The following is a 26,887-nucleotide window of genomic DNA, read 5'->3' on the forward strand; positions in this document are numbered from 1 at the left end:
TGTGTATTCAATTCAGGAGTGGCGAACAGACAACAGATCCAAAAGGGCTTGAGGTGTTCTCTTTCGTGGGGCAAAGCAGGTACAGCTGGACGTACCAATAAGCAAAGCAACATCAAGACCAATCACGCCTGGGGATTAACAGACGATGAATATTTGCGAGCTGTTGCCACGGGTCAAACCCAAACATCCCGTTGGCGCATCCGAACCCAGTACCAGCTTCTTTGATAGCTTTCTAGGACTTCGGTGGCCAGCAGCACGGACAATTGAGGGGGTGACACTACAAAAGGTCAGTCCACAACAAGAAGAGACATTACTTGGCTAATTTCCGCAGAGAATTGACTTCGGGGTAGCACTTCAACCTAACAAATTGAATATTCAGAAGGAAGAAGTAAATGGAGTTCCCTGTGATGAGGCGCAGGTTTCTAATCATCAATCAACCAATCGCAAGGGAACATTGAACAACCACACAGTGAGCAAGCATCAACCACATAGGAATTCAACAAAAAAGGCCTCAGAAAGGATCGGCGTCGGACTTCTTACGGACACTGGATCACCAAAATATTGACACAATCTGGTTTTTGGACGACGAAATGGGACCTGGATATGAAGTCACTTTTTCCTCCAGCATAACTTTATATACATTAACACAGGGAGGTTGCAGGCTGAGTGTTGAGAGAGCTGAATGCTATTTCAAGCAAGCCGTTCGTGGGGTGGAATATCTACACAGCACAGGTATAGCACACCGCGACACCAACCCCGAGAATCTTCTAGTGGCGGTCGATGGTACAATGAAGATAACAGACTTCAGTCATGCAGGGAGGTTCTGGGTATCTGGTGGAGAAATGTCAAAGATAAGGCTGTGCAGCAACAGATGTGGAAGTCCCTCGTACCTAGCCCCTGAGGTCTTTGTTGAGCGGCATTTCGATCCAAGGCCCGTGGATATGTGGGCTTTGGCGATTGTATACATAGAGATGAGGACTGGGAAGCTACTTTGGACCTTCGCCGCCGAAGGAGGCGACGAATGTTATGACAAGTATTTGCAAGATCGCAGTGGTCTCTGGGGGTATCGTCCAGTTGAAAACGTAGAAAATGTAAGTCATCCTGTGAACGAGGGGCCCAACATTGCTGATATAATTCAGGAAAGTAGCAGGAAAACCATAAGGTCATTGCTTGAACCAATGCCACAGAATCGTTCGAGTGCATCCCAGGTGCTCAGGTCTTCTTGGTTGACACGGATAGAAATTGCAGCTGGCGGTCGAGTCAATCGATGAGGTAACCCGAAGGAACTTGTGAATAGGATGCCTCTGGGTGGACAAAACAGTGTCTCTAAATGTACTTTCCCCAAGCAGGATATTGAGTCTGCTTCTAGTTTACATGCAAATGTTCTTTCAAACCCTTACAGGACACTCCAGGACATACCCACCAGAAACGAGTCCTCCTTCTTATGCTCCCTCCAAACCAAACTCCTTCGTCCACTCTACACACTTCACAATCTCGCTCTCTGCAACGGAAGGCTTGACTTTAACCAGGACGTTGAAGAAATCCTCAACCTCAACTGTGGGCTCAAGAAGTTGAGACACCGATACCTTGCGCCAATTCATAGGCGTTGCACCAGGATCATCTTTTTTACATGGGGTCCATTTTTCCTTGCCCTTAACGTTGACTTTGCGCCAGAACTTGGAGGACGAGATCTTTTTGACCGGCTGCATAAGAGCATCTTGGACGGCAATACTGATATCGCTGCCCGAAAGACCAGCCGTTCGTTTGCCGAGCTCCGCGTAGTCCTTCGGTTCAAGTCCGCACGGGATATCACCGACATGTATCTCGAACATGCGAACTCTAGCCTCTTCATCTGGGAGCGGAATATGGATCTTCCGCTGAAACCGGCGGCGCATGGCCGGATCAAGGGCCCAGGGCAGATTTGTGGCTGCAAGAAGCAGAACGCCGGTATTGTCGTTGCCCACTCCATCGATTTGGACCATGAGTTCGGTCTTCATACGAGAAGTGTGCTCGTTTGATCCTGCGCTATCGCGGTTGCCGCAGAGAGCGTCGAGCTCGTCGATGAAGATGATCGAAGGCTTGTGCTCGCGGGCCATTTCAAATAGGGTCCTGACGAGTCTGATCATGTTAGTTTGCGGCTTGGCAAGCCAGGAACCAGACTCACCGCTCGCTCTCCCCATACCACTTAGACATGACATCGCTGCTGCTGATACTAAACAGTGTCGATTCTACCTCGGTCGCAACAGCTTTGGCCAGATAACTCTTCCCCGTTCCAGGCGGTCCGTAGAGCAATATTCCTCGCCTTGGCTTCCGCTTCCCACTGAACATCTTGGGAAACTTGAGTGGGAGTACTACAGCCTCTTGGAGCTCTTCTTTCGCAGCATCCAATCCAGCCACATCATCCCACTGAACATTAGGATTCTCTCTAACAATCGAGCTCTGCAAAGACTCCCTCAACTGCTTCGCATCCGCACTGCGACTGTTTGGTTCGTCCTCCTTCTTTTCAGTGCTGACACCTGGCGGGTTTCTGCTATCTTGGAATTCATTGGGGACCGTTCTTGGTGGCAACAGCGGGGCTGTTATCCTCTTCTTGAAGTTGTGCTTCTTTGAGGACAGATTTAGCCCATCTAGATCTTCGGCCAAATCATCTGAATCGTCCTCGTCAAGCCCAATGGAAAAGGTGCGTTTTATTCCAGGAACTGGCGCCTTCATGTGTCTCACTTGTTCGAGGATTTTTGCTGGAATGGTTTTCGGCATCTCCGCTCCAAGGGCAGCGAATTTCACAACAATCAAAAATGCCAACGTGAATTCATCGAGTGTGAGTTTGCCATCTTTGTTCAGGTCCGCGACGTCCCAAACTTCCTGCAGCTTGATGTATCCTGAGTATCCTCGTGATAAGGCCGGAAGGGATTTCGTCAATTCTTCCATGACCTCTTTGAATTCGTCATTTGTCATGTACGACTTGGAAGTTTGGGCGGTCAATTCCTCCCACAGATCCTCACATGTTGATTCAAACAATGGAGAGATAGCTGTTCCCGGAGCTTCTTCGGGTGTCAATGTGTGGGAGACTGGAAGATTGCCCTCAAGTACTTCGCGAACAAAGAGTGTTTGAAGAATGCCGCTTTCTGGCGTCTTAGAAATCCAACTCGCTTGGGTTCCCCACGGCCGTACCCATTCAAAAAAGTAGTAGTGTTTGGTCAGAGGTGAGAGGCAGGTGCCTTTGGAGAGAATCCACCCTTCCGCATGCATCTCGCTGATCTTCTCAGCGAGTTCATCTGGAATACCCTCCCAGAGCAATCCTCGATTTGCAAATTGGATCAAGATGGTGTCTTCGGCTCCGAACCAAACATTTGTGATGTCGGAATACTGTAGAGCGGACGAGTTTCGGGTAACGATGTGGTTCCTGAGAAGTCGGTGAAAGACGTCTGGAAAGGTACCTTTTAGGGAAAGCCTGACGGTACCATCAGTATAGCGAAGGAACCATGCGCCGCCAGGGGAGAAGGTCAGACTATTTAAATTAGCCTCGGGTCGTTACGGCTAGAAGCAGGGGGCCACGGTCTTGGGAGCTGGAGATACCGAGGATCGGAATAAAGACTCACTGGTCGACAGGCTTGCAGCTCACATCTGCAACCAAGTTTGCATCTCGGGTGTGGTAAACTGGTTTGAATTAGCATAAATCGTGTTGTAATATCGCAAGGGCTTCGTACTTTGGTTGTTGGCGAGACTGAAGAAGAAAATTCCATCAGGCCCAACAGAGCCCCATTGGATGTTATTTCCACTTATAATCCCTTGATCAAAAGCCAATGCGATGGAAGGGGGCATTTGCCTGCTGTTTCGAAATTAGAAATCGTAAATAGAATACAAAGGATCACATGCTATGTTGTGTAAAGATCATTGCCAATTGCCCATGAATCCAGCCACGAATCGTCCAGGGGACCAAACAAGAAGAAAACCATCGTGAATCGGGCCCGGCTGGTGAGGAATAGTCCTGCAGTTGAAGGACTCCGAACCTTAAACAGAAAATGCGAAATCGACCGTGAAGTGCGGTTGCACTACGCGTGACGTGGCAAAAAGGAAGTGAAACAGTGGCTTTTGAGTAGTCCAAACGCGGAAGCAGTGGCTTGAGACATGCAGATAATGGTTTGACATCTTTTTAGCTTCGCTTTTTGAATTTTTACACAGCCCCGTATAAAAAGGGGGAAAGGAGTTTAGAAACGAAGAGGTTGGATTGCATCTGACATTCTGTGTTAGGTTTAGAATTGCCGTATTTAGTACAGACCAATAGTCAGGCAATTAATATGTGCTGCATATAATAATACGGAATATTACTACTTGAATACTAAGTATACGGGACATGGCTTTCACGTGACGTGTCTTCCTTAATTCTCACCACCATATGTCACACTTAAAGGCATAAACAACAAATCAAACTTGCTATACTCGCAAGATAGAGGTTTTATTAACTCCCAATAGCAATCGAGAGGCTCTTGTTGTTATGGAAAAGATTCTTACTAAAAGGAGAGTCAAGACTACATCGAGAAAGTCACGTGTGATTGACGAAACTGTCTTATCGTATACGGATAGTATTCCAATACGGTACTGTACTATAAGTAGTGCGTACTAAATCAAGTAATAGTTTACGGAGTGTGTCCCCCACGTTTTAATATCAACCGCTATAATACGGGCGTATAGTAAACGTGACACTGGTACCATTGAAGCTCGGTTTCTTTACTAAGGTAGACATCAAGGGTGCTTTTATTTAGTACGGCAAGGAATAAAAATGGATTGACAATTTGCACACATAAGATTATCTACCTTTCAGGCACGGGTTTTCCATCAATACCTATAAAGCCTTTTCGCTGCGACGCCCAGTCCCCCGTCCCTCAAAACCCCATTATTCAGCCTCCGATAGTATACCAACAAGCCTAAACACCCAACAGCCACAAACAACAACAGGCCGGCATTCGTCCAGTGTCCAATAGGGTATCCCCCTTTTGCTTGATTGGCTTTGTAGATCCAAACACCGGCTATCTGGCCCGGTGCGCCAAATGATATGTTGAGCGCAATGGCAAGACCGGCGCCGGCTGTTGTGTGCATGTTGGAGGAGATCCAGCCGAGCAGAGAGGGGATGCAGGAGAATGCGCCGGATGCGGCGAGGATGAGGCAGCCGTAGCGGGACTGGATCGTGGTATTTCTGTTAGTACAGTATACGTGCTGTGGTGGGTGGTGGTTGCGTGGAGATGGAAACTTGACTTACGTGATATGAGGTTGCTGGGAGGAGGGCGGAAGCTATGAAGCCAACGGCTCCTATTGTGGCGAATATAGCGGAGTGTAGAGCGCGCGCGTTGAAGTAATCAGCGGACCAGGAAACGAGGATTGTAACGACGTCTTGAACGGTGAGTGATTGATGGTGTATAGAAGAGAGGATGTCATTAACTTACATGCTACAGCGTAAGGAGGGACGGTCATGAGTTGTGCCTGCAAGTTCTCGAAACCAAGGCCAGCGGTGATGCTTGGTGTGAATAACGACAGAGACGAGAATGGGCACGAGATGCCAAAGTAAATCTTCAGTCAATTGTCAATTGGCGATTCTGATGGAAAGAGTACTAAATGCTCACCGCATAATGCGCGTACAGACGATAATCAGTCAAGGTCTCTTTGGCCTCAGCCCAGGTTAGGCTCCTCCCCAGGCCATGAGAACCTTCCTCGCGAAGGCGGTCGACTGCAAGAGCCTTCTCGGACTCAGATAGCCATCCTGCAGTCTCTGGATAATCCGGCAAGATGAAGTATACCAGAATGGAAGACAGACAGCTTGGGATACCTTCAATGATAAAAAGCCACCTCCAAGCTGCTAATCCTGACGCTCCGTCCATGTGGCCGATTGTATAGGCCAACGCACCACCAAACGCGCCAGCGAGCGTGGCCGATGCGAGAATGAATGCAATGCGAATGGATCTTTCATCAGTTCGGTACCAGAAGGTCAGGTAGTAAACTACTCCCGGGAAGAGGCCTGTTGGGAATCATTAGTTTATGAGAGTCTGCAGAAACAATGTCAGGCTTTTGCTCACCGGCCTCGAAAACCCCAAGCAGAAATCGAACGCCACTCAAGGGTCCAAAGCTCTTGACGCCACCAAGTCCAATAGTCAGCGCACCCCAGGAAAACATTAGAAATGAAATCAATTTCGAGGGGCTAAGCTTCTTGAGTAAGTAGTTGGAAGGAACCTCAAAGATCGCATATGCAATCAAGAAGACCATGAGTGCAATCCTGTCATCATTAACTCGAAGTTCCGGTCACACATGAGAGAAACACGCTCGTACGTATATTGATAGCTGGTCATGTGTGTCTCAGAAAGGAGGTCGTGGTGCTTGTTCGAGTTGAGAGTCTTTGCATTCCCGATATTTGAGCAATCCAAGTAGCACAGGAGGTAAATGCCAGCGCATAGCGGCACGATCCGCAAGTCCTGCTTCCATCGGAGAGCTTTCACTTCCGCTGGGTTTCCTGTAGGTTCTCTGCTGGACAGGCTGCTAGTCTTCCGTTCGGTGTAAGCAGTCTGGCTCTTATGCCATTGATACTGGGCACTCACTCCTTTCACGCCTCCTTCCTGTTCAGCATATGCGGGCATAGATGCCTTTTCTTCTGATTCAATGTTTGCAGACATTGAGGGATGTTTGTAGGAGGAAAGATTATGCGGAAACCCGGCGTTCCAAAACGGAGGATGTGGATGATGATGGGGGAAACTATCTGATGCTTGCCACCCCAACTATAAGTAGCATTAACAAGGGAATATGCATGCATACGGCGTGGGCCGTGAAGAGTGAGGCCCACTCTAAGGTTCGGAGGAGGCGTTTGCGGAGTGAGGAGTGGGGTAGGAGAGGTAGCCCCTGAGATGACCGGCCATCGGCGCCGCACGCCGAAACCTTCGCTTGCGAGCCGAGGCGAACGTTAGGGGGAGGGGATACTTCTCGGAAGAAAGATGGGCAGCAAGAAATCAAGAGAGATGTTGAATGATCAAGAACTCTTGGACTACTATAGTAAATGGACATTATCTATCTATTTAGCTCCACAACTCTTCAGCTGAAGAAACCAGTATTGGCATCAATCGGGGCGGTTGCACTATCTCGGTTATTCTGCAGCCGCTTTGCTATCCGCGGATCCACATCCCCAAAATTGTTCCATGCCAGATGCAGCCAGCTTCTCCGCAAACACCCCCACAGTCATACTCGGAACTTTTTCTCTGATCTCAACCCTGTTGCCGGACTTTCTCGCAGTTTCTTTTGTCATGGTCGGCCCTTCCACATCACCCACTCTTGATCACTGCTCCTCAAGCATGACTTCCAGTTGCCAAGCCGGGTGGTCGAAAGCATCACCCTCACCCACAGGCCAACATGCAGGCGTGTGATCGATGCCATGGCCGCAAATCCCGTTGCAACAAGCAGCGCCTGACATACGATCAATGCCAAAAGGCCGAGGCAGGATGCACCTACACCGATCGAAGCAAAGACCCACTCTACCGGCGGTCTCAGATAGAGGCTCTTGAACGGAAATTACGGCAGACAGAGGCCAGGAACGCGGCTCTGTCAAGTGAACTGGCAAGAGCTAGGACAACGACAGCAGCAAGAGCACTTCCCGCCTCGACACCAGAAAACCCTGCCTCCCCCCATACCGCGTCCAAGTCGGCATCGGGCAGCGATGTCATCCACGAAGTATCTTTCCTCGCATCAGCGGTAGCTGGCGACCGTTATTACCTTGGATCCACGAGTGGTGTATTGTTTGCTAGCCTCGTGAGAGCAAGCGTAGATGTCACCTCTGAGCCTCAGCCGAATGGCCCTGGGCTTGTCGGCGGAGTGGGTGATAGATCATCTTCCTCTCATAAACTCTATTCTGCCCAGCTTCCAAAGACTGGCGGGGAATCGCTGCCCCCAGAGTCCCTGGCAAAGAAATTAATTGCTAGCTATCTTGCTCATGACCATTTCTACTATCCTTTCCTTCTTCCCTCCTTCGTTCTCTCTGTCTCTGAGCTTGTTTATCGGGAACCTTCCTTTTACGAAGACAATCTGTTTGACGCATTTGTTTTCGACATGGTATTGGCGATCGCAAACGCCAACGTCTCCAAATACGAATGGCAAATGCTGCCCAGTGCCGAAAGCCATCATTCAAGGGCGATGCTGAGCAGCTCGATCCAGGACACTTCCGCTAGCATGTGGCATCTCGTCGGTATTGCTGTTCACACTACATATGAACTTGGGCTCCACCGCGAATCTGCATATCAGATCAAACCAGAGACCGTACTAGACGACGCCGACCGGAAAAGGCTGGGCGACCAAGAGATTTGGCGGAGATGTTTCTGGTCCGTGTTTGATCTTGACCGGTGAGTCTTCCAATTCATCCACTGCCATCCAACGTCCAACCTAGCGTGGCTTAGAACCAAATATCTAATCCAGGCAGTGTTGTGAGCATCACACTGGATCGGCCGGTAGCCATCAATTCAGATGACTGCGACGTTGAATTCCTGTCACGTGCTGTGCACAGGCGTATATATAGCTTCTTCACCGCCCTTAGGGCACGATTATTCATACATATATTTACACAAACACACCGCATTCCAGTTCCACAGCTTGTCCAGGCCGTGACAATTCCCTTCAGTTGAAAATGAGCACTTTATCAATTCCGGATTCTTTAACGAAGCCGCATCCGATGAGCCGTTCAACAGAACAGCTATATTTGTTCATATCACCAAGTATCGTATATTGTGTGGCAAGATCATGCGGTGCCTTCGTAGCTTGAAAAAGCCAGAACATAACGATAGCAACGCGAAGGTTGTGAGAGACGAACTCGCCGTTAATTAGATCGGTGGCGCCAGACCTCAAAAGACTTGGAGTTGCCAGACATGGACTTGTCTCATGTAATGTCCAAAGAACGTTCCAGTTTTCGATCTAAGGAATGGTATGAATTAGTGTACAACAATGCGGTGCTTATGCTCTTCCGACCATCGCCGATGCTGTCAGATATCTCACGCGACCCGACAAGTCTGCAGAAGCTTTTCACTGCTTCGAAACAGGCCGTGAATCTATACTCGTATCTCTATCGGTCTCGAAAGATCAACTACTCATGGATCACGCTACATTCTGTTTTCATGGCTGGCTTGACATACATATACGCGGTCTCGTGTCATTTTCGTGAGACAAGGCGCTCGCCTCCATCTGGGGCTGTCCTTCCCGAAGATCCGTCTACGATCGAGATCGTGAACGACACCCGTGCCTGTTCTAACGTTTTAGTTGCCGTTTCTGAAAGATGGAACGCGTTGCGGCACTGCCATGAGGTGTTTGATAGGCTCAGTGATGCCGTCATTGAAGACGCTATCAAGTTTCAGTGTTCACCTCGCGCCTTCTACCATTTCGTAGCAGCGAGGCCCTCAACCCCATTACAGCAGCCAAACCAAACTATGTCTAGTCAAGATAGATCCGAAGAGATAGCCAGGGACTTAGCTATGCAGTATTCTACTTGGTGCGGTAATGGTGGGCTTGCCTGGTCTATTAACTTAGATTACTATTCACCTTCGCCACTGGCTGTGGACTCGGAATTTCGGAATAGCTTTGGAGATCTTCAGCAGCTCTACAGTCAGCCATTTAGCGGAGACCCAGTGACGCAGTTATCTCAAGACTGGCTTGGGTATATTGATGCATTTGACGGCATGGCACCGTTACCATCTGGGCCGGAATTCTCAAATACAACGATGCAATAAATTCACCGGCGCACTCTTCATCACCCGAGCCTTCTTTGCCAAATTGCTCATACATGAGAAAAAATCTATGCTGTGACCTTAAACCATGAAATAAAAAGAAACATACATTTTATATCCATCCACGCTCTAAAAACTTCACCGGGACGTCAACCACTCTGCTCCGCAAGAACTCCCCAATCCCTTTCCCCAGGCCATCGACCCGGGAGCTGCTAGCGATGCCACCATCTAGAAAATCGAGTACACGGCTACTTGAAATAAGCTCCTATCCAATGCGCATGGAGTGTCACTTACAAATGAACAGCGAGAATATTGGGGAACTCAACACGCTCAACTCTCCTGCCACTATCCCCCCTTTTCCAGTCGTCTCCGAAAAGATCTTTCAACCGATCCACGGTCAGGAAGTTCTGCAACCAGGTATATTCATCTGCGCGTCGGACGAAGAAGCCAATGTTCGAATTGTTTGCCTTATCCCCGGAGCGAGCATGCACAATGCTACCCAGGGGTGCTCTTCGGGACCCACCAAAACAGCTGGGCGGCATCACGTTGCTCGTTTCATATGATAGTCTGACAATGCAGTATTGTGCAGTCGTGGTTGGTGGAGGGATGTCGGTGACTTTTGATCCAATCACAGCTTGGTGGTTGATGACAAAAAGAGGGATGATAGAAGGGAAGATTTCCATGAAGGGCTTCGGATCCATGGTTCGGAAATTGAGGTTCATGTGGTAGCCTGTTCTGGGTCAATTTCATTCGCATAATTACAATAACCAAGCTCGTATTACCTGGATAGCTTTGCATCCGCAATGCATAAACAATATCTTTGAATTTGGTTGCCGAAACGTCTGCCAGGTTCCGTGCCTGCACAAATACCCTCAGAAAACAAGTGCCCTCCTGTTGAGATTTTGGGTCGGATGCTGGGGCACCATATAGTTCAATTAATAGTTTGCTGAAATTGCTGTCCTTAAACATATATTTCAACTGAGTCTTCATCATCTCGAGCGTATTCTCGATAGAGACCTTTGAGATATCTGCCACAACATCCGGATTCAAGGATAACTCTCCTTGCAATTCGTATAACAGCTGTGCGGTAATATTGTACTTGTTAACGGTCCCAGATGTGCCTTCCGGCTTCGTAATGAAGCACTCGCCATTTGGGAGGATTTCGGCAATGCCAAAGGGCAAGTCTACGAGTTGCGGAAGATAGCCTCTGAAGCCAGAAAAGTTGGCTCCTGTTGCGTAAGGTCCACATTCAATCAGGTCTTCAGGATCGTAAGCTTCTGCTCCTCGCAGGTGGATGGACAAGACAAAAACTCACGGCCTGCAATCAGAGCTCCAGCAAGTTGGTCAAAGGAATCTTCTTTCCATCCGTACCACCACGTGGCAGCTCCTATCACAGCACTTGCATCGGTGACGCGACCGCAGATAATAATATCAGCCCCTGCGTTCAACGCAGCGACGATACCCTAGGCCCCAATGTACGCCACCGCGCTCGTAACGTTATTGGCCAGCACCCACCCACCAAGTGGACATTCCAGTGATCCAGATGCCGAAATTGCTTCTTGATTTCTTCGCGGCCCTTCCCTTTCAACAAATGTGAAATGTCATCACCCACGACGCTGGCAACAACGAGGCCCTCCTGCCCCCTTTCTACACACATCTCCTGCACCTTCTTCTTCAGAGCCTCTGTGTTCAAGGCGCCAGCGTTAGTAATGACTTTTAGTCCCTTTGCGGCCACGTCGTCTACGCAGCTCTCCAGTTGCGTGAGAAAGCCAGCCTCGTACCCTAGATCCGGGTCCGCGGCTTTCGCAATCGCGTTCCAGGCAATGTTCATCTCAGAGAGCCAGTCTCCGGTGATGACATCCACGGCGCCGCCGGCAACCATGCGCGACATGGCTGTCCAGTTGTCGCCCGTGCTGTGGCTTTTGGTAAGGAACTTTAATGGTATTCATTTGATGTGAATGAGGAAATGGAAGAGGGGACTTACGCGCCAGAGACGTTTCCGATTCTTATATTTCGCTTTGAAGGCATTGTGAAATAACATCAACTTCGTCTGTCTAAGGAAGTGCGAGAGAGGGCTATAATTGAAAGAAGCATGAGATTGTCAAAGAGTGAACAAAGACAACCGAGCATAGGAGAGTGGAAAAGTAGGATCTTCGAATCCAAGCGTGGTTGGAATCCGAAGTCTTCAACCAACTGTACTCGCCGATTTGCAATTATAGTAGCATGGAGATGAGTTCTCGCGTGTTGGCCGGCGGCCAGAGACCGAAACTATGTGCTAGCTCGGCAGCTCGTATGGCATGCCGTAGGCCGAGACTATGGCTTAAGGAACTGAGATGAGGGGAAATCTCGCATAGCAGACCTTTGGGCGACAAAGAGCGGCCTCGAAATGTGTGTGGGGGAAACTATTAGTGCTTTTCAAAGTCTTCCTTTGTAGATATTCCCGAGTCGGGGCCAAGCGCCGACGCACGTCCGTTTCGGCCCTCCCGGCCGAAGAGTCAATCGGGCCTGACATACCCGGCATCCATGGGTGAAGCCTTGAGAAAACGCGCATAATTAAGGCTCTCACTTTACCATCGGCATTCACTTCAAGCTTTGAGGGCATAACTACATCTTCGGAGCCGGAGCCCGGTGGTAATTGCTTTGCCGTTGGCTCCCCTTTTTTACTTCGCCTCGCTTACTGATTTTAACCGAGGGGTCAGGGGGCGGACCAACTCGCTGGTCGAAGAACTCACAGTGGTGAAGACCTGGGTGGAGAACATAAGATTATTGTCACCCCTGGCAACGGCCTAAAATCCGATATACCCTGCTGTGTTATCAGTAAACTAGACAGAGCGCTAGTTCTGGGAATTCTAAAGCTTATTTCTCTACTAATATTAGGACCTTAATAGGCTAGGGGCACCCCGTTCGGCGCCTTACGGCGTATAGGGCACAACTGTATACGGGACATATCTGTATATAAAGCATATTTATATTTAAAGTATATTCTTTACTAATACGAGGACCTTAATAGGCTAGGGGCACGGTGTTTGGCGCCTTCGGCGCCTTACAGGAGCGTATATATATCCTTGAGGATATACTTCCTAAGCAATTATAAGTAAGGGACAGAGGGACGTATATGTTGCCTACCTTTTATATATATACCGGGGGCTAAAGAATAGCCGAAAAAGAAAGCCTTATTTTATGATAAAATTATAAAAATTAGCTTGCGAAGTGCGGGGGAAGGGGGCTAGAAGGGAATTCAATTCTTAATTATATAAGTACCCGTTCTAGGGTTTACCCAGAGAGGGTGCTTATGTATTCTAATCAGACTTGGCCTCCTGTCATTTCCCCTTTGGGCGTACACCCATGTTTTAGGAATGCTACGCGAGCAAAACAGGGATGTTGCAGGGATTGGCAGGGGCATACTGTTTTTGTATCTATTCTGACATACCTTCTTCCACCCGCCGCATTAAGCTGGCCAATTAATTAATGTAATGAACCTTACGGGCTCCATAGCCTGCAGCAAGAGTAGATCTAGCGATATTTATAGGGCCTGTGCGCTATATTTTGGCCAGGGAAAGCCTATAAGGCCCCATAGGTAGAGTGCTTCCCTTGCTGCCGGGCAACGGCCCTGGTTAGTTACAAGACTTATAGCCTTGACCTCCATAGCTATTTCTGATTCTCAAAATCTATAGAACTTTAATAAAAACCTCATTAAAAGTATATTTAATTTGTGAAAATAAAATATATGAGTAATGCATGGAAGTATATAAGTCTATAGCATAGATCGCGATACCCTCGCTAAAAAGTGGTAGCGTTGAGGGTATTCAGGTTACTTTAGGGGGCGACAGCGACAGCGATAGCAGCGTTAATGGCGATGTCAATGGGCTATGTGATTCCCATTAACTAATTGGCCAGCTTAATGCGGCGGGTGGAAAGGGCATATCAGATTTACTGATAACACGGCGGGGTATATCAGATTTTAGGCCCCTGGCAACACGCGAAGAGAATGCGGGGCACCCGGCTGTTTGGCGATTTGATATCTTAGTTTATTTGACCCTAGTATCGTTATGGGGCTGGGAATAGCCAGAGCAACACCCACAAGCAAGAGGTAGTTTATTTGAAGAATCTACAGTATCATTCTGTCTCAATGACTTGTAGCAAAAGCCTCGTGACCCATCGCTTCAGCTTCTCAGAGACGTGCACCGAAGACCGAAGTTTTTTCAGACACCACGCAAGTTGCAAGATTTCTGAATAATACGAAAGAATGCCAGCCACCAAATGGTTCGAATGATATCCAAAGGTGATTGAACGGACGACATCTTCCTCGAGGACATCGATCCTCAAGACGCCAATCTATGAGCAATGTTGAACGATATTCTCCCGCTTTGTTGAAATTAGGGGCCTGAGGCCCCTAATAGGCTTAGTAAGCCCTGGAACCGAACGCCATGGGGCTGTGCACTAGCTTAATACCCTGTCCAGCTGGAATACCCTGTATAGCTGGAATACCCTGTACGGCTGGAATACCCTGTACAGCTGGAATACCCTGTATGGCTGGAATACCCTGTATAGCTGGAATACCCTGTATGGCTGGAATACCCTGTATAGCTGTAATCGGTTCAGCTGGCATAGGGATTTAGTACATGTGACTTAGGGGGTTCAGGGCTATATATACGGGCTACTTACCACTGTAGAACAGCAGTCAATTCAGTATCGTTTACTTGGTTTACATTGCAAGCACGTGACCCTAGCTATATTGCCTTAGCTAGTTCAACACGCTTGGGGCTTAAAGTCGTTGGCATTTTGTATCCCTGAGCGCTCATCCATACGAGATTTGGAAGTCCTTTATCAGAAATACAAATACGGGAATATCGTTGTCCTAGGATTGATATACAATGATGATGGAAGTTCTATAATGATATTTATACCTCTCCAAGCAAGCCTCCTAAAGTGGGGCACTGCAATTCAGGGGTAGATCTTCCGTAAGCGAGAGATAAGATAGCATAAACTCTTGGCAGCCACAACCTCGGGCTAGTCTTCCTCCCCTTCACATCCCAGCCCCTTCCTTCCATCATTGATATTCTGGCCAGACGAACCACAACTATGGGTGTCAAAGTGCGTCTGGCAGTGGTCTCGACAGCCGGCGCGCGTGGGAAGCTAGGCTCAGTGAAGGTCGTCTTCACAAGAGTGGGGTTGACGTTGATTCTCCTCGTTATTTTTCTATGGTGGAGAGAATTGGGCTTTGAGAAAGCTCCGTCGCGATCGTGGTTTGAAAAGAATTCAATTGGAGGCATGAAGGGGTGGATATGGGGCGAGGTGAGCTCTTTCCTTTATCCTCACCTTTGGCTTGAAGTCGCACCTCTTAACAAAGGCGAACTCTGATATCGAGACAGATCAAGCCCTCAGAAGACCTCATATGGTACCCATGCTACAATGAATACGATTGCGCTCGGCTGGAGGTATGACCTTCTCAGTCCCCCAACTTCAGCGGTCCATCTACTGAAGTGACAGGTACCGCTCGACTGGCTCGACCCCTCTCCCCCGAACATGGTCACCATTGCTATAATCCGCTACAACGCAACCGAGAGAACCAACTACAAGGGACCGATTTTCGTCAATCCAGGTGGGCCAGGTGGTTCCGGTATCTGGTTTGTCAAACATCTGGCACCTTACTATCAGTCTGTCGTGGGAAGGAATCACGTGAGCATCTGTCCCATCCTCTCCATCCCGTTCTCTCTTCTTGCAACGATATTGAGGAGAGGTGAATAGGACATTATCTCTTTCGATCCCCGCGGTATCGGAGCAACTGTTCCACCAATATCTTGCTGGAATTTATCGTCTTCAACCAGCATCTCTTCGCTCCTCTGGGATATCCAAGCACCGCCGGTTCTTGATGCTCATGCGGGCGTCCTCTACGATGCATACGCCCACGCATCAGCGTTCTCACAGCAATGCGCTTCCATCATCGGTTCAGATGAACATATGATAGGCAGATTCGTAAGCACAGCGAGTGTAGCGAGGGATATGCTACATATCATTGAGAAACTTGGAGAGGAGAAATTGAAATACTGGGGTTTCAGCTATGGGACGTTCTTGGGCGTTACGTTTGCGAGTCTCTGGCCTCAGAAAGTGGGGCGGATGGTGCTTGACGGTATACATTTCTCTACTCTCACAAACCTTGCGGATACAATATTGACGAACGAACAGGCAACGTGGACGCCGAACAATACTCCTCCGGCGAAGGAACTCATTTCTTAACAGACACTGATGCCGTAATGAATTCCTTCTTCACCTACTGTCACGCTGCCGGGCCCACTCTCTGTGCTCTCTACGCTTCTTCCCCCTCCACCATCGAGGTCCGACTCGCGACTCTCCTCGCAACCCTCAAAAACTCCCCAGTCATTGTGCCAGCCTCATCGCCAAACAGCAGACCCGAGATCATTACTTTTAGCAGAGTACGGAAGCTGATATCTAGCGCTCTCTACCGTCCCCTCGTCGTCTTCCCCGCCTTAGCGTCAGCTCTCGCCGCCCTCGAATCTGGAGACGGGAAGCCATTCCTCTCAATCTCCCCACAATTCCAAGATCAACTCCCACTTTGCGACTCTACTTCCTCTCTTGATCCCGCCCCAGAAATGCCAGAAGTAGAAAGCTCAGCAGACGCCTCCGTCGCAATCCTTTGCTCCGACCAAGCGCCGTTCACCGGCGGCGTTTCCGCCTTCTCCAGCTATCTTGAACAATGCTCGAATGCGTCGAAAAGTGCAGGTGCGACGATGGCGAGCATGAGGCTTGGGTGTGTTGAGTGGGGTGTTCGTGCAAAGTGGCGATTTGATGGACCCTTTGGGACGGATGCCGAGACGAAGATATTGTTTGTGGGCAATAGAGCAGATAACATCACGCCGTTGAAGAGCGCGTACATCAACGCGGCGAGGTTTCCTGGGAGTGTGGTGTTGGAGCAGAATTCGTACGGACACACGAGTTTAAGCATGCCGAGTAGGTGTACCGCGAAGACGATTCGGGAGTATTTTCAGGAGGGAGCGATGCCGGAGGAGGGAAAGGTGTGTGAGGGAGATTTGATACCTTTCCAACCTTGGAACAACACTTCTGCTACGGCGGTCGCGGAAGATGATGAACATGCAGAGCTTGATGAGGCTTTGATGGGATTGATGAAGTTTCCTCCTCCCTTCGGCACATGAGAGAGATGAGATATACTGGCTAGGAATGGAATTATGAACAATCTAATTTTCTCTGGCTACCGCTGTCCCACAAATACATACATGCGGCTAGACTTTTTGATGCAGGCACTCGTACAACTTTTCCAATGCACCGATGCGCCAAGATGATATGCAGATGTAGACTCCTTACGCCATCCTTGCTATGCATACCGAGAAGTAAAAGACTCATAAAACGAAGACATCCCTTCTCTCCCGGCTCACTTGAACCCAGAAACTAAACCTCCACACCTGCCATGGATGTTACCGGCTCTCAAAAGAGAAAGCCTAAAACAGCCAAAGCAGCTCAACAACTCTATCGATCCCCACACTATGCCCCTCCACAAGCTTCGCCCTCTCCACGTAAACCTGCCTAACACCCACACCCTCCACAACATTCGCCTCAACCAGCAACAAGCTCCTCTTAACCCCCTCTTTAACAGGCTCCCTCAACGGCCCGATTTTATGCACATACCTCCACAGCTCTCCATCCCATGTCTTCTCCACCTTTCCCAACTCTACGCCTTCCCTCTCAATACCACCAGGATACTCGTTAATACTATACCCATTGCTCAACACGGTATCGTCATCAAACTGCCATCTCTGCAGGACACATTCATCTCCACACGCCTTGCTGACATTCGCCACCATCGGCACATTAACACTGAACCAGGACTTCCAATGGTGAATCGTGAGCAATCTTCTCCCGGACTCAAAATAACCAGATGGGTCGCCGTTGATGTCCATTTGATGGAGCTCCATAATCATTCAAGCAGTCGTTGACGATCTGATCACCTTGGTTCTTCGTGGAAGCCATGCATCGTTCCCAGACTTTCTCTTCCGTGAGCCGCTTGGCGAGCGGGACGGAGACGAAGATCCCGCCGCCGCCGAAGGGGAGAAGGCCGAAGGCGTGGATCTGCCCAATATTATCGGACATGGCGGCGACCATGCGCTCATTTTCAGGATTGTATAGCTTTTTGAAGTGTTGCACGAGATAAGGCAGAGAAGGGACAAAGGTATCGTCATCGAACATAGCAAGCCATTTCGTATTCGGCGTTCTCGTCTCATACAGTTTCTTCAAGATCGAGAAGTAGGCTTTAGGGGAGGGAGCAGCGGCAGCAGTGATTGTTAGATTGATGCCCATGGCGCGGATCTCCCGCTCGAGAGGAAGGTCGTCGTCGTGTGGGGGAGCCATCACGTGTAGCCGGCATCCGGAATTGGGCAGCCCTACAATCAAATCAGTGAGATATTTCATTGGGGAAGAGAGAGTGAGGAACGAGCCGGATGCGTGAAACATCTTCCCGACCAGTGAGGTGAGGAGCTCGGGATATAGGACAAAGAAATAGGTTGGTTACAGTGGGCGATTTGGGGGATTGCGTCGTGGAGCCGAGGGATCTTCGTCGACATGCCAAAAGAGAAGGTGCTCATGTCTACCTTCGGGGAGTTCGGGACTTCTAACTCAAGGATATCCGGGGAATCGATGGCGACGGTCGTCAGGTTGGCTTTATCGAGCATGTGAGGAGCTCCGAAGAGGGTTTCATTGACGCGAGTCAAGGACGGTCTACCCCCTGCGTAGTACTTCGTCTTGATTGTGCGTCGCGCGTAGGTGAACTGGTCTGAGCCAACATGTCTGGTCAGATGAGAGAGATCCAGTGTCTGGATGTGTGTCTGCGGAGACACCATGTCGAGGAACTTCTTTGCGTAGGGAACGGCCACTGTCCCAAGCTTCCTTTCATTGGGCACGAGAGCAAAGTATATCCAGCTGAGAACAAGAATGCCGGCTGCTGCGACCTCGATCAGGGTCTTCCTGCTGCGTCTGTGAGCCGGCATGATGGCCACCATTGCTTTCGAATGGCCGGAAACCACTATATGGCCGAATCGCTCGACTTCGAAGGTGCAATGCTCCTCTGGAGAGAGTTTGAAAATGGGCATTGGGGGGGTTCGAGGGCTGTGCGAAATATATGTGCGAGCTAACGCATCATTGGCTGGAATGATGCTAGGAGCCAAAGTTCAAAGAGAATCGCTTCGTTTGACAAGCCGCCATCTCCGAACGGTCCCAAATGCCGAAACTTTAGACAGAAAACTGGACAACAAGAACTGGGCAGAAGGTTCAATGATCTTCATTTCGCTTGAAATGCTTTGCAGGAAACATAGAAGTGTGCACACGGTACGCGTGTATTGATCAGCATGAACACCCTTCGCAGATGTCGTCCATACATACGTAAAAAAAGCCACCTAGAGATCTGATGACAGCGGCTGGAAGACTAATGTGGTCACTGTGCCGACCCAGATATATTATGTTGGGTAGATCTGGATGGGCCCGGTCGTAGTCTGATAGGTGTTGGACGGATGATGGTGCGGGAAAAAAAGGTGGTGGGGTTAAGGTTACTGCCCTAGGCTGAGGATTTCGCTGCACGCGTAGATCTCAGCACAGCCACTAAGTCCCACATCTTCTACGAGAGAAACAGGCACCGACTACATTCTGCGATGTTTCGTGCTCTAGATGGACATGGGGCCAGATTCTAGAGAAGGATTACCTCTACTACGCAAAGCCTCGGGGGCCTAGAAAGAAAGAAAACCCTCTGAAGGACTCCAATATCAATAGTATTGATTATCTCAAAAAAAATATCCAACTCCGGACACGCCAAAGTAACTTCATACACCTCATTGATCAGCACATGGAGGGCCTGGGTTCCCATTTCCGCGCTCAAGAGCCACCGCACCATTACCTTGGAAATACTGATAAGAAAGAATGTAGGAAAGGTAAGAGGAAATCTAGTAAGGGAAAAAAGAAACAATACCGCTGCCTCTGGACAACAGCAAAATATATCAGCCTGGCCGACAAGCTCAAGAAGAGAAGTCTCAATGACGCCTCCTACCACTTCCATCGGCAACCGCCGGTGTTCCCCTCGTCGGCTCCTTGCTCTTCGGCCGACTCTTCCTCCCTCTGTCTTCACTGCTAAGCTCTCTTGTCCTCTCCTTCCCCGCAGCCGACTTACTCGATCCGTCACCATTTCCATTCCATTGCGCATCCCGATGCTCCTTCGACGCCGCTTCTTGCCTCTCGTCCACTCTCCCATGCGTCATCGAAGGACTCTCTGACAATCGTCCAGAAGAATCAGGCGTCAGGTACCCATGTTGTTGTTGAGGTTGTTGGAAGGTCTCGGCCGGCTCGACACCTTCTTTTGCCAGTGTGACTCGCAGCTCGCGTCCTTGAAACTTGCGTCCGTCGATGGATTCGACGACTTTCTTGGCGATGCGATGGGTTTCGAAGATGACGAATGCATGGCCTTTCAACCTTCCGTCCGAGTGCCGTGCGAGGTCTACGTGCTGGATTGCAGTGCTGTAGGGACGACTGGAGCGTGAGGATGAGGATCGAGAAGAGAACTGATCGATTAGGGAGATCAAGGCCGCTTCGCTTGTATCACGAGGGAGTCCTTTGATTATGACCTTTCGTGCTTCAGTTTGCACTACAGGACCGTTGACAGTACTTGTGGTTGCTTGTTGAATGCTCTTCATTGTAGATGGTGGGGACATGACGCTGTTGTTGAAGGCCATCGGGAAACAGGCATACACTGGCTGGCGTTGCGGGATATATATTGGAGTAGCTGGAGCCATGTTGCCGGCATATACGATGGTAGGCTGAGGGGCTGCACTGAAGTACTCCACAGGTTGGTTGACAGCAAAGGCGTTTTGGGGAGCTTCGTAGATTGGGGAAGGTGGCTGATAGTAGCCACCAGTGGAGTAGACTGGAGATACCGGAGAGTAGTTACTCTGCGGTTGCTGGTTCCACTGCATTAAGTCAGAAAAGAATTGCTGCGAGCTGCCTCAACTTGCCTCGGAATAAGTTTCCTGTGGGGAAAATGGTTGCATCAACGGTCCTGTGTACTGCTGATACCCAGAGGATGTGGAATAGTCCGTGGCGGTGCTGTCACTACGACCTCGTTGTGAGGGCGATGCCGTCACTCCGAGATCAGCAAGCATAACAGGCTCAGTCTCATTACGGCCATCCGCAATCAAGGCCCTATGTTCAAGCTCGCCGCCATTGAGATGGGCTTCCAAATCAGCAAGAATCCCCACGACACGCGAAGACATACCTAGAGCTCTAAAGAAGTTTTCCTTCCCTTTTACCCTTACCCAGCCATTTGTCTGGTTCTGTGGGTAGATCATAGCATGATCGATCTCAATGTAGGACCCATCTGGTTGTTGATTCCTGGCAAAGTCTTTCAACTTTTGCCACGAGAGATTCCAAGGCAGTCCTGCAACAATGATGTAATAGTCTCCAGTCTCATCTCCAGCAGGGACAAGAGGCATGTTGTAGTCTGTTTGTATTGGTTCGGGTCTGATTCGAGAGACAAGGATCCGGATTTGGTAATTTAGGAGTAAGGGATGATCTTCGAACCAAGGTTTCCAAGAACTACTTATGGACTCGACTTTGAGTACTTGAGAAGACGCCACCAGTTCTCCGGGGCTTCCCTCCGTGAAAATTGCAGTCCAAAATCCTGTATTCTGCAATTATGTCTAGATGGGGATGGCCAAAACCTGATGGAATCGGATGTTAATGGGCCAGAAAACGCAAGGCGGGTTCTCCAACAATGGCGGAAGAAGAGAGATATGACAGAACCAAAACGTGAAATTTATTTCTTGATGCCCCCTGTTGTGTAACGGCATAACAACAGGTGGTTCCACCATTCTTCTTCAACCTTCCCTCGATTGGAAGGATGGAGTTCTTTCGGCGTGTTGGTGGCGAGCCCAGGGTTTCAACCCCTCAGCTGGCTGGTTGTGGGTCTATTAGAGGATCTCGGTGATTGGAGGCCATATGTTCAAACCCAAGGAGCATCCACGAGTGGCAATGAGACCGCAACAGTCGCAACAATCCCATAATAGACAGCTTGAGCACCGCGAGTTACACAAAAGGTCCCTGCGGCGCCTAGACTAATTTTTTTACTTCTCGGCGTGGTTCACCCCCACGCAACTCCACCAAATCCCCAAAATCTCCACATGGCTCGCTCCCCAGAAAGCATGGGCTGGAGCATCAAGACGGGGTGAGGAGTCACGGCAAAGCCACCGTCGCCCCGGTTTTCGGTGTCTCGGCCGCCAATGTCGAGACAGAAGCGGGTGTCAGATGCTAGCGTCGATCTTAGGGGGGGCCGTATACCAACCGGAACTGATTTGAATGAGTTCCGGGCTGTCATGGAGCAGCTAAATCGTCAATAAGAAAGCGCAATGCAGGCCGCGACATTGGAAGCAAAGAGAGCCCTCGGCCACTGGCTGTGCTAATATGCAGGCGTATCTGAAAAGGGATGAGGGATAAAGGGCGCAAAGTGACCTGTAGCAGGGATCGCAGCAACGGCCCTTCTGGAACGGGACGTTGCGATTCGCGAGGAGTCAAGATGGCTCATGAAAGGAGGATTCGAAAGGTGCACAGGGACGAAAGTTGGAAGGGCGAGAGAATGTTGGACAGGAGAACATTGCTTTTTTATCACACGCCACTGACCTCGGGTACAAACCACCATGCAACTAATCCCTACACCGCGCACCCCCGACCCCCTTTCCAGATCTCATCCTACACAGGATTTCGAGTTACATTGCATCGGTGAAAAGCTGGAGTCTTGCAGAACAGCTGCAGGTTCAATGGCGGACACGCATTTCCCCATTAGATCTCCGGAGTGCGTCTCACCGAGCACGTTCACCGTTTTGCCTCTTCTGCAGCTATAGACACGGTCCAGACCCGGCTCTCTCAAAATTCGGCCTGTTTGTCTGTCGATTATTAACAGTGTCTTGGCCCATGTCGACGTGTCGACCCATTCTCTTAACACCTTTTTTTTGGCTCTTAAGACCTCTCTTACCACCGCTATGCAGCTCAGTCTAAGGGTCTGCTTGCTGATCTATGTGCCTGCTCAGAGTTGCGGTGTGATGATCTTTGCATCGAACCCTGGCTTAATTCAACCGTTCAATGTATCGAGGCGCATTTTCCATGTGCTTTTTCGGAAGTTTGCGTGTTGGGGCTTTTTCCCGGGACCACAGAACAAGGGTCTGCATATGCTGGGAACCCGAGTACCGGGAACAGATGCGCCGAGTTGCAGTGGCTGCAAAGCTGGTCGCTCATCCAAGTTGCATGCAATTAGTCATGATTTTGGGGCTTTCTCCCGAGTCCGAAGATCGATCTTGGGTGTGTCGAAGACGCAGTCTATCAAAATCCGTGCAAGATTTCCGTCCTTGCATAGCATGCTGTTGAGTAGTACCCTTTGGGAATTCAGAAGAAATCCCGGGTGTTGATTGTGGAACCTTCGCTTCTAAGATTCCCCAATGGTTTGCCGAGAAATTCCAACAATGAAAAAGAAAACGGGAACTGCATCAAAGATCATCAACTTTGTCTCCTCTTTCTGCTTGCCACGTGGACCAGAAACGGGTCAAGCGGCACAAGAAGTAGGCAGGAACCTAGAAAAGATCCAGAATTTGCTTATTTGGTAGCTCTCTACGTTTCACGTGAAATTTAGCGTGCTAAAGTCCAGCCCTCAGAGATCCCAGGTACTTCCTCTCAGATTTCATTTCCACCAGGCGTTCTGTCAAGCAATCAGGCAAACTCTATTCTATTATTATGCTTTCCGTGCATCGCACGCCAGTTGAAGTTCCTTGTTCGGGATAAGGCAGCCATAGGACCGATTCTTCATTAACGGACTGCGGTGTTTTGAGAGAAAACCCACAGAACTCAAGCTAAAATTCTATCAAAATTATGATCTGGAATTTGGCTAAGAGGAAAACATTAGATCACTCATCTTTTGTGTCTTTCCGTCAGGTTTGAGGAATTCTTTCACCACGTGGGGCAGTTTCCTGTTCCTGCTGCAGATCGTCCGAATACCCTTCAAGGGAGCACACCGACACCGGTTTTGTGAGGAAAATTGCATTAACAAGGCTCTACTTTTTCTGCGGGCTGCGGATCGGTCCGAACCACTTCTACCTAGAGAAGGGGCTTCGTTCTCTTTGCTTCTAGATCCCACTGCGTGCAATTGAAAGGCGGGGGAAATGTTGAATTGGTACTAGCTTACTAGTCCTTCCAGTACCAGGTTCAATTACTAATATTAGCTTCGCCACTCTCATTTATAATGGTTTACTATGGAAGCCTATGGAATAGCTCACTATGGAAGCTCAGGGAACGCTCACTAATATATATGAGTCATCTGATTTATAATATACTGGAGGAAATCGCCACCCACTAGTGGGTATATAAGAACTATACTTTAGATTCCCTCCTCTCCTTTTTTACTCTTTACTCTCCTGTATCTAGTCATTTTACAGATTATCAACCTCCAATATATCGATTTTCCATCAATAAATCGATCACTTTCCAATAGGAAAACTTGAAGGACTGGGAAGTTTCTGAGTCATCTGAGGGTATATTTGATACCTACTGAGCCAACAGGTCCATCATCCAACATCTCGTTCACTAGGGTTTCTCATGCCCATGTTATGGTAGTGCATCCATGTTATGTCAGCCCTTTTGCCCACATGCAAGGCAATTCCCCTTAACCAAACGAAGAGGGGCACAGCAAGTAAAGTTTAGCTCAAATTGTGTAATAAGCAACAAAACATGGTTGAGTTCATTTATTTTTATCCTCAGATAAGTCATTGCAAAGGTTATTCGTAGCCATATCTTCGTGGACTCGTAAGCACTCTCTATCTAGCAAGCTAGACAGTGGGCTAATACTGGGCAGTTTGCTTACTGGGAGTTGCATTCACGTGCACTGTAGCTAGTTTATAGGGAGCTATACTCACGTGCACGAGCAGGCTAAAATATGCGGCTTTAGCACGCAATTCCTATACCTGGCTTTATATCACGTGGAAATTAAGAAATAAGGATATACTTCTTAAGTAGTCGTAAGGGTAAGAGAGAGACATGCTTCTTACTCAGCTTATATATACGCGCTAGTAACTAAAAAAATAACTATACAAAAAAAAGTAAAAAAATAGAATGCGTTCTCTTATAATTTAAATTATAAAACCGCCCTATTAGTATTATAAAAGCTTAGGAGGGCTAAAACAATTATCTCTCTATAAAAGTATTATTCTATAGCTATCCTAGAAGGGTATTAGCATATATATATATAATGGAGGTAATCTCAAGTCGCATATAAAATTACAACTTTAGGCGAGCAATCTTGGTTTGTATCACGTGCTGCACACAGGCATATACACAGGCATATATATAGCTTCTTTACTGCCTTTAGGGCACCATTATTCATTACAAACATACCAATATACACCACATTCCACTTCCACAACTTGTCCAGGCCGTAACAGTTTGGAATACTACTCGAGCTGAACAAGGGGTCAATAGGGCACACCCTTTTGAATCCATCATGCAGCGAATCAGAAAAGGAGTGTGCCTGAGGTGGACGTGGTGGTGTCAGCACCGCATCTTCAATTCTGGGGAGTTTTCCTGCTGACCTGGTCACCCAATCAATGACAAGTATTCAACGCTACTTCGTATGTCCTGCCTATGGGAAGCAACGTAACCACAACGGGTCGAAACCGGAGCAGTTACAGCGGAAACGTACCCAAGAAAGCCCAGAGCGCCGAAAAGGCAGCTTCCATGCAACTTTGCATCACTTTGCATCTTTGCTTACTCCTCAAATCCAGTTGGGTATATAAAGACAGACGCTGTCGATTCAGTGGCGACCATCCAAGAATCGAGTCAGGCTTCAACCTGAAATCCGAAATGGCAGACATCTATCCTCGACCATCGACTCTCACTCGTCACAATGGCACATATCACTTTATCTCTCCCTCGAATTTCACCGGTAAACTAAAAAGAAAAATTGCCTTAATCACAGGTGCAGGTCGTGGAATTGGTAGAGGTTAGCAAGTCGCTCCTCTTGATCATTAATTTTTGACAAGAGCTCTAGCAACTAGTCTCGCCTTAGCCGCAGCAGGCACCTCAATAGCATGTCCTCTCACTTACGGCTTCCGAACTTGAGACTCTAGGAGCAGAAATCAAGCAGAAATCAACAGACTTCTAACATGCCTACACTCTTTCTCGTGCGCGATGTGCTCTCAGATCCTGTCCAAATAATCTCAGATGTTGAGAAAAGGCTTGGTCCAATTGACATCCTTGTCAACAACGCAGGTATAAGTCGCCTTGGACCTCTATATCTCGAGAAGAACATCGATATCTGGTGGCATGTCCAAGAAGTCAACGTCAAAGCCCCCATGGCGTTGATCCATGCCTGCCTTCCGAGCATGATGAAGCGAGGTTCAGGCAAAATCATCACGCTTGGGAGTGCCGCAGCGGATAACAGCTTTCCTTTTGGCTCAGCATACGGCGCATCGAAAGCTGCGCTGCAGAAAGCGCATCAGTGTTTGGATATTGAGATGCGTGGCAAAGGAATTGCTTTCTATTGTATTCATCCCGGCGAGACGTCAACAACCACAATGGGGCAAGGCGATGGTGTAAATATGGAAGCTACGGCTCTCCCGGAAGTTCAGCGCGTCGTAATGAACTTTGCCAAAACCGCGTTGACGGATACGCTTGCGTTGGCGGCGGACTCGATTGTTTTCCTTGCCGCAGATGAGAGGATGGAGGTGTTTTCGGGGAGGTATTTGGATTACTGTCAGGACATGGAGGAGCTTTTACAGAACAAGGATAAGATCTTGAGTGAGCAGTTGAATATGTTGAGTATCAAACGCTTGTGACGGGCTCGAGGGGGGGCTAAGAATTGACTGAAGCAAAGGCTTCAGAAAGGGTGAGACACAGCACTTCAAGAGGCAAAGAAATGATAATAAGAGCTTGAAACCCAATTCTATATTGATTCTGATCTCTTTCTAAGCATGTCCAAGCGTACCTGAACGTACTTGAATGCGTTCAAAGAATAGCGCTCGAGAGTTTATGAAGTAATCGGATCCAGCCCCTTTTCCTCGCTTAATATTTCCATCGTCGACAAGTCTGCTCAACTTTTGCCT

The 26,887-nt window shown here is 48.7% G+C and overlaps 9 protein-coding genes across 9 annotated transcripts; 4 read left to right on the forward strand and 5 right to left on the reverse strand.

Moving 5' to 3' along the window:
* Positions 1-590: 590 nt before the first annotated feature.
* Positions 591-1,271, forward strand: K444DRAFT_517052 (kinase-like protein; the record flags this gene model as incomplete). Its single annotated transcript, XM_024873739.1, has 2 exons — positions 591-1,091; positions 1,140-1,271. 2 exons carry the CDS (start codon positions 591-593, stop codon positions 1,269-1,271), a joined length of 633 nt encoding a protein of 210 aa, XP_024743702.1.
* A 171-nt stretch (positions 1,272-1,442) lies between these two features.
* Positions 1,443-2,712, reverse strand: K444DRAFT_517097 (AAA-domain-containing protein; the record flags this gene model as incomplete). The annotated part of the gene is made up of 2 exons (XM_024873744.1): positions 1,443-2,118; positions 2,165-2,712. The coding sequence occupies 2 exons, from the start codon at positions 2,710-2,712 to the stop codon at positions 1,443-1,445; spliced, it is 1,224 nt and encodes a 407-aa protein (XP_024743703.1).
* Positions 2,713-4,767: 2,055 nt separating this feature from the next.
* On the reverse strand, positions 4,768-6,739 carry K444DRAFT_659024 (MFS transporter-like protein). Its single transcript, XM_024886324.1, has 7 exons — positions 6,585-6,739; positions 6,319-6,530; positions 6,069-6,265; positions 5,619-6,010; positions 5,442-5,565; positions 5,258-5,388; positions 4,768-5,178 (listed from the first exon to the last, which is right to left on the reverse strand). Exons 1-7 carry the CDS (start codon positions 6,657-6,659, stop codon positions 4,837-4,839), a joined length of 1,473 nt encoding a protein of 490 aa, XP_024743704.1. The 5' UTR covers positions 6,660-6,739; the 3' UTR covers positions 4,768-4,836.
* Positions 6,740-7,386: 647 nt separating this feature from the next.
* K444DRAFT_639797 (uncharacterized protein) lies at positions 7,387-9,743 on the forward strand (the record flags this gene model as incomplete). The annotated part of the gene is made up of 4 exons (XM_024884419.1): positions 7,387-8,369; positions 8,447-8,517; positions 8,645-8,838; positions 8,880-9,743. 4 exons carry the CDS (start codon positions 7,387-7,389, stop codon positions 9,741-9,743), a joined length of 2,112 nt encoding a protein of 703 aa, XP_024743705.1.
* A 109-nt stretch (positions 9,744-9,852) lies between these two features.
* On the reverse strand, positions 9,853-11,768 carry K444DRAFT_639798 (DUF1446-domain-containing protein; the record flags this gene model as incomplete). The annotated part of the gene is made up of 6 exons (XM_024884420.1): positions 9,853-9,988; positions 10,035-10,470; positions 10,523-10,999; positions 11,056-11,203; positions 11,260-11,653; positions 11,725-11,768. The coding sequence occupies 6 exons, from the start codon at positions 11,766-11,768 to the stop codon at positions 9,853-9,855; spliced, it is 1,635 nt and encodes a 544-aa protein (XP_024743706.1).
* Positions 11,769-14,540: 2,772 nt separating this feature from the next.
* On the forward strand, positions 14,541-17,259 carry K444DRAFT_607091 (uncharacterized protein). Its single transcript, XM_024879109.1, has 5 exons — positions 14,541-15,035; positions 15,113-15,178; positions 15,231-15,419; positions 15,489-15,870; positions 15,927-17,259. The coding sequence occupies exons 1-5, from the start codon at positions 14,823-14,825 to the stop codon at positions 16,910-16,912; spliced, it is 1,836 nt and encodes a 611-aa protein (XP_024743707.1). The 5' UTR covers positions 14,541-14,822; the 3' UTR covers positions 16,913-17,259.
* On the reverse strand, positions 17,031-18,859 carry K444DRAFT_698963 (glycosyltransferase family 31 protein; the record flags this gene model as incomplete). Its single annotated transcript, XM_024887968.1, has 3 exons — positions 17,031-17,683; positions 17,760-18,002; positions 18,362-18,859. The coding sequence occupies 3 exons, from the start codon at positions 18,857-18,859 to the stop codon at positions 17,216-17,218; spliced, it is 1,209 nt and encodes a 402-aa protein (XP_024743708.1). The 3' UTR covers positions 17,031-17,215.
* Positions 18,860-19,373: 514 nt separating this feature from the next.
* Positions 19,374-21,344, reverse strand: K444DRAFT_126403 (uncharacterized protein). Its single transcript, XM_024870427.1, has 2 exons — positions 20,765-21,344; positions 19,374-20,719 (listed from the first exon to the last, which is right to left on the reverse strand). Exons 1-2 carry the CDS (start codon positions 21,239-21,241, stop codon positions 19,790-19,792), a joined length of 1,407 nt encoding a protein of 468 aa, XP_024743709.1. The 5' UTR covers positions 21,242-21,344; the 3' UTR covers positions 19,374-19,789.
* Positions 21,345-25,596: 4,252 nt separating this feature from the next.
* K444DRAFT_698967 (NAD(P)-binding protein) lies at positions 25,597-26,717 on the forward strand. The gene is made up of 2 exons (XM_024887969.1): positions 25,597-25,785; positions 25,834-26,717. Exon 2 carries the CDS (start codon positions 25,949-25,951, stop codon positions 26,618-26,620), a length of 672 nt encoding a protein of 223 aa, XP_024743710.1. The 5' UTR covers positions 25,597-25,785; positions 25,834-25,948; the 3' UTR covers positions 26,621-26,717.
* Positions 26,718-26,887: the final 170 nt, after the last annotated feature.

This window comes from Hyaloscypha bicolor (genome assembly GCF_002865645.1).
Source record: "Hyaloscypha bicolor E unplaced genomic scaffold K444scaffold_13, whole genome shotgun sequence".
NCBI lineage: Eukaryota > Fungi > Ascomycota > Leotiomycetes > Helotiales > Hyaloscyphaceae > Hyaloscypha > Hyaloscypha bicolor.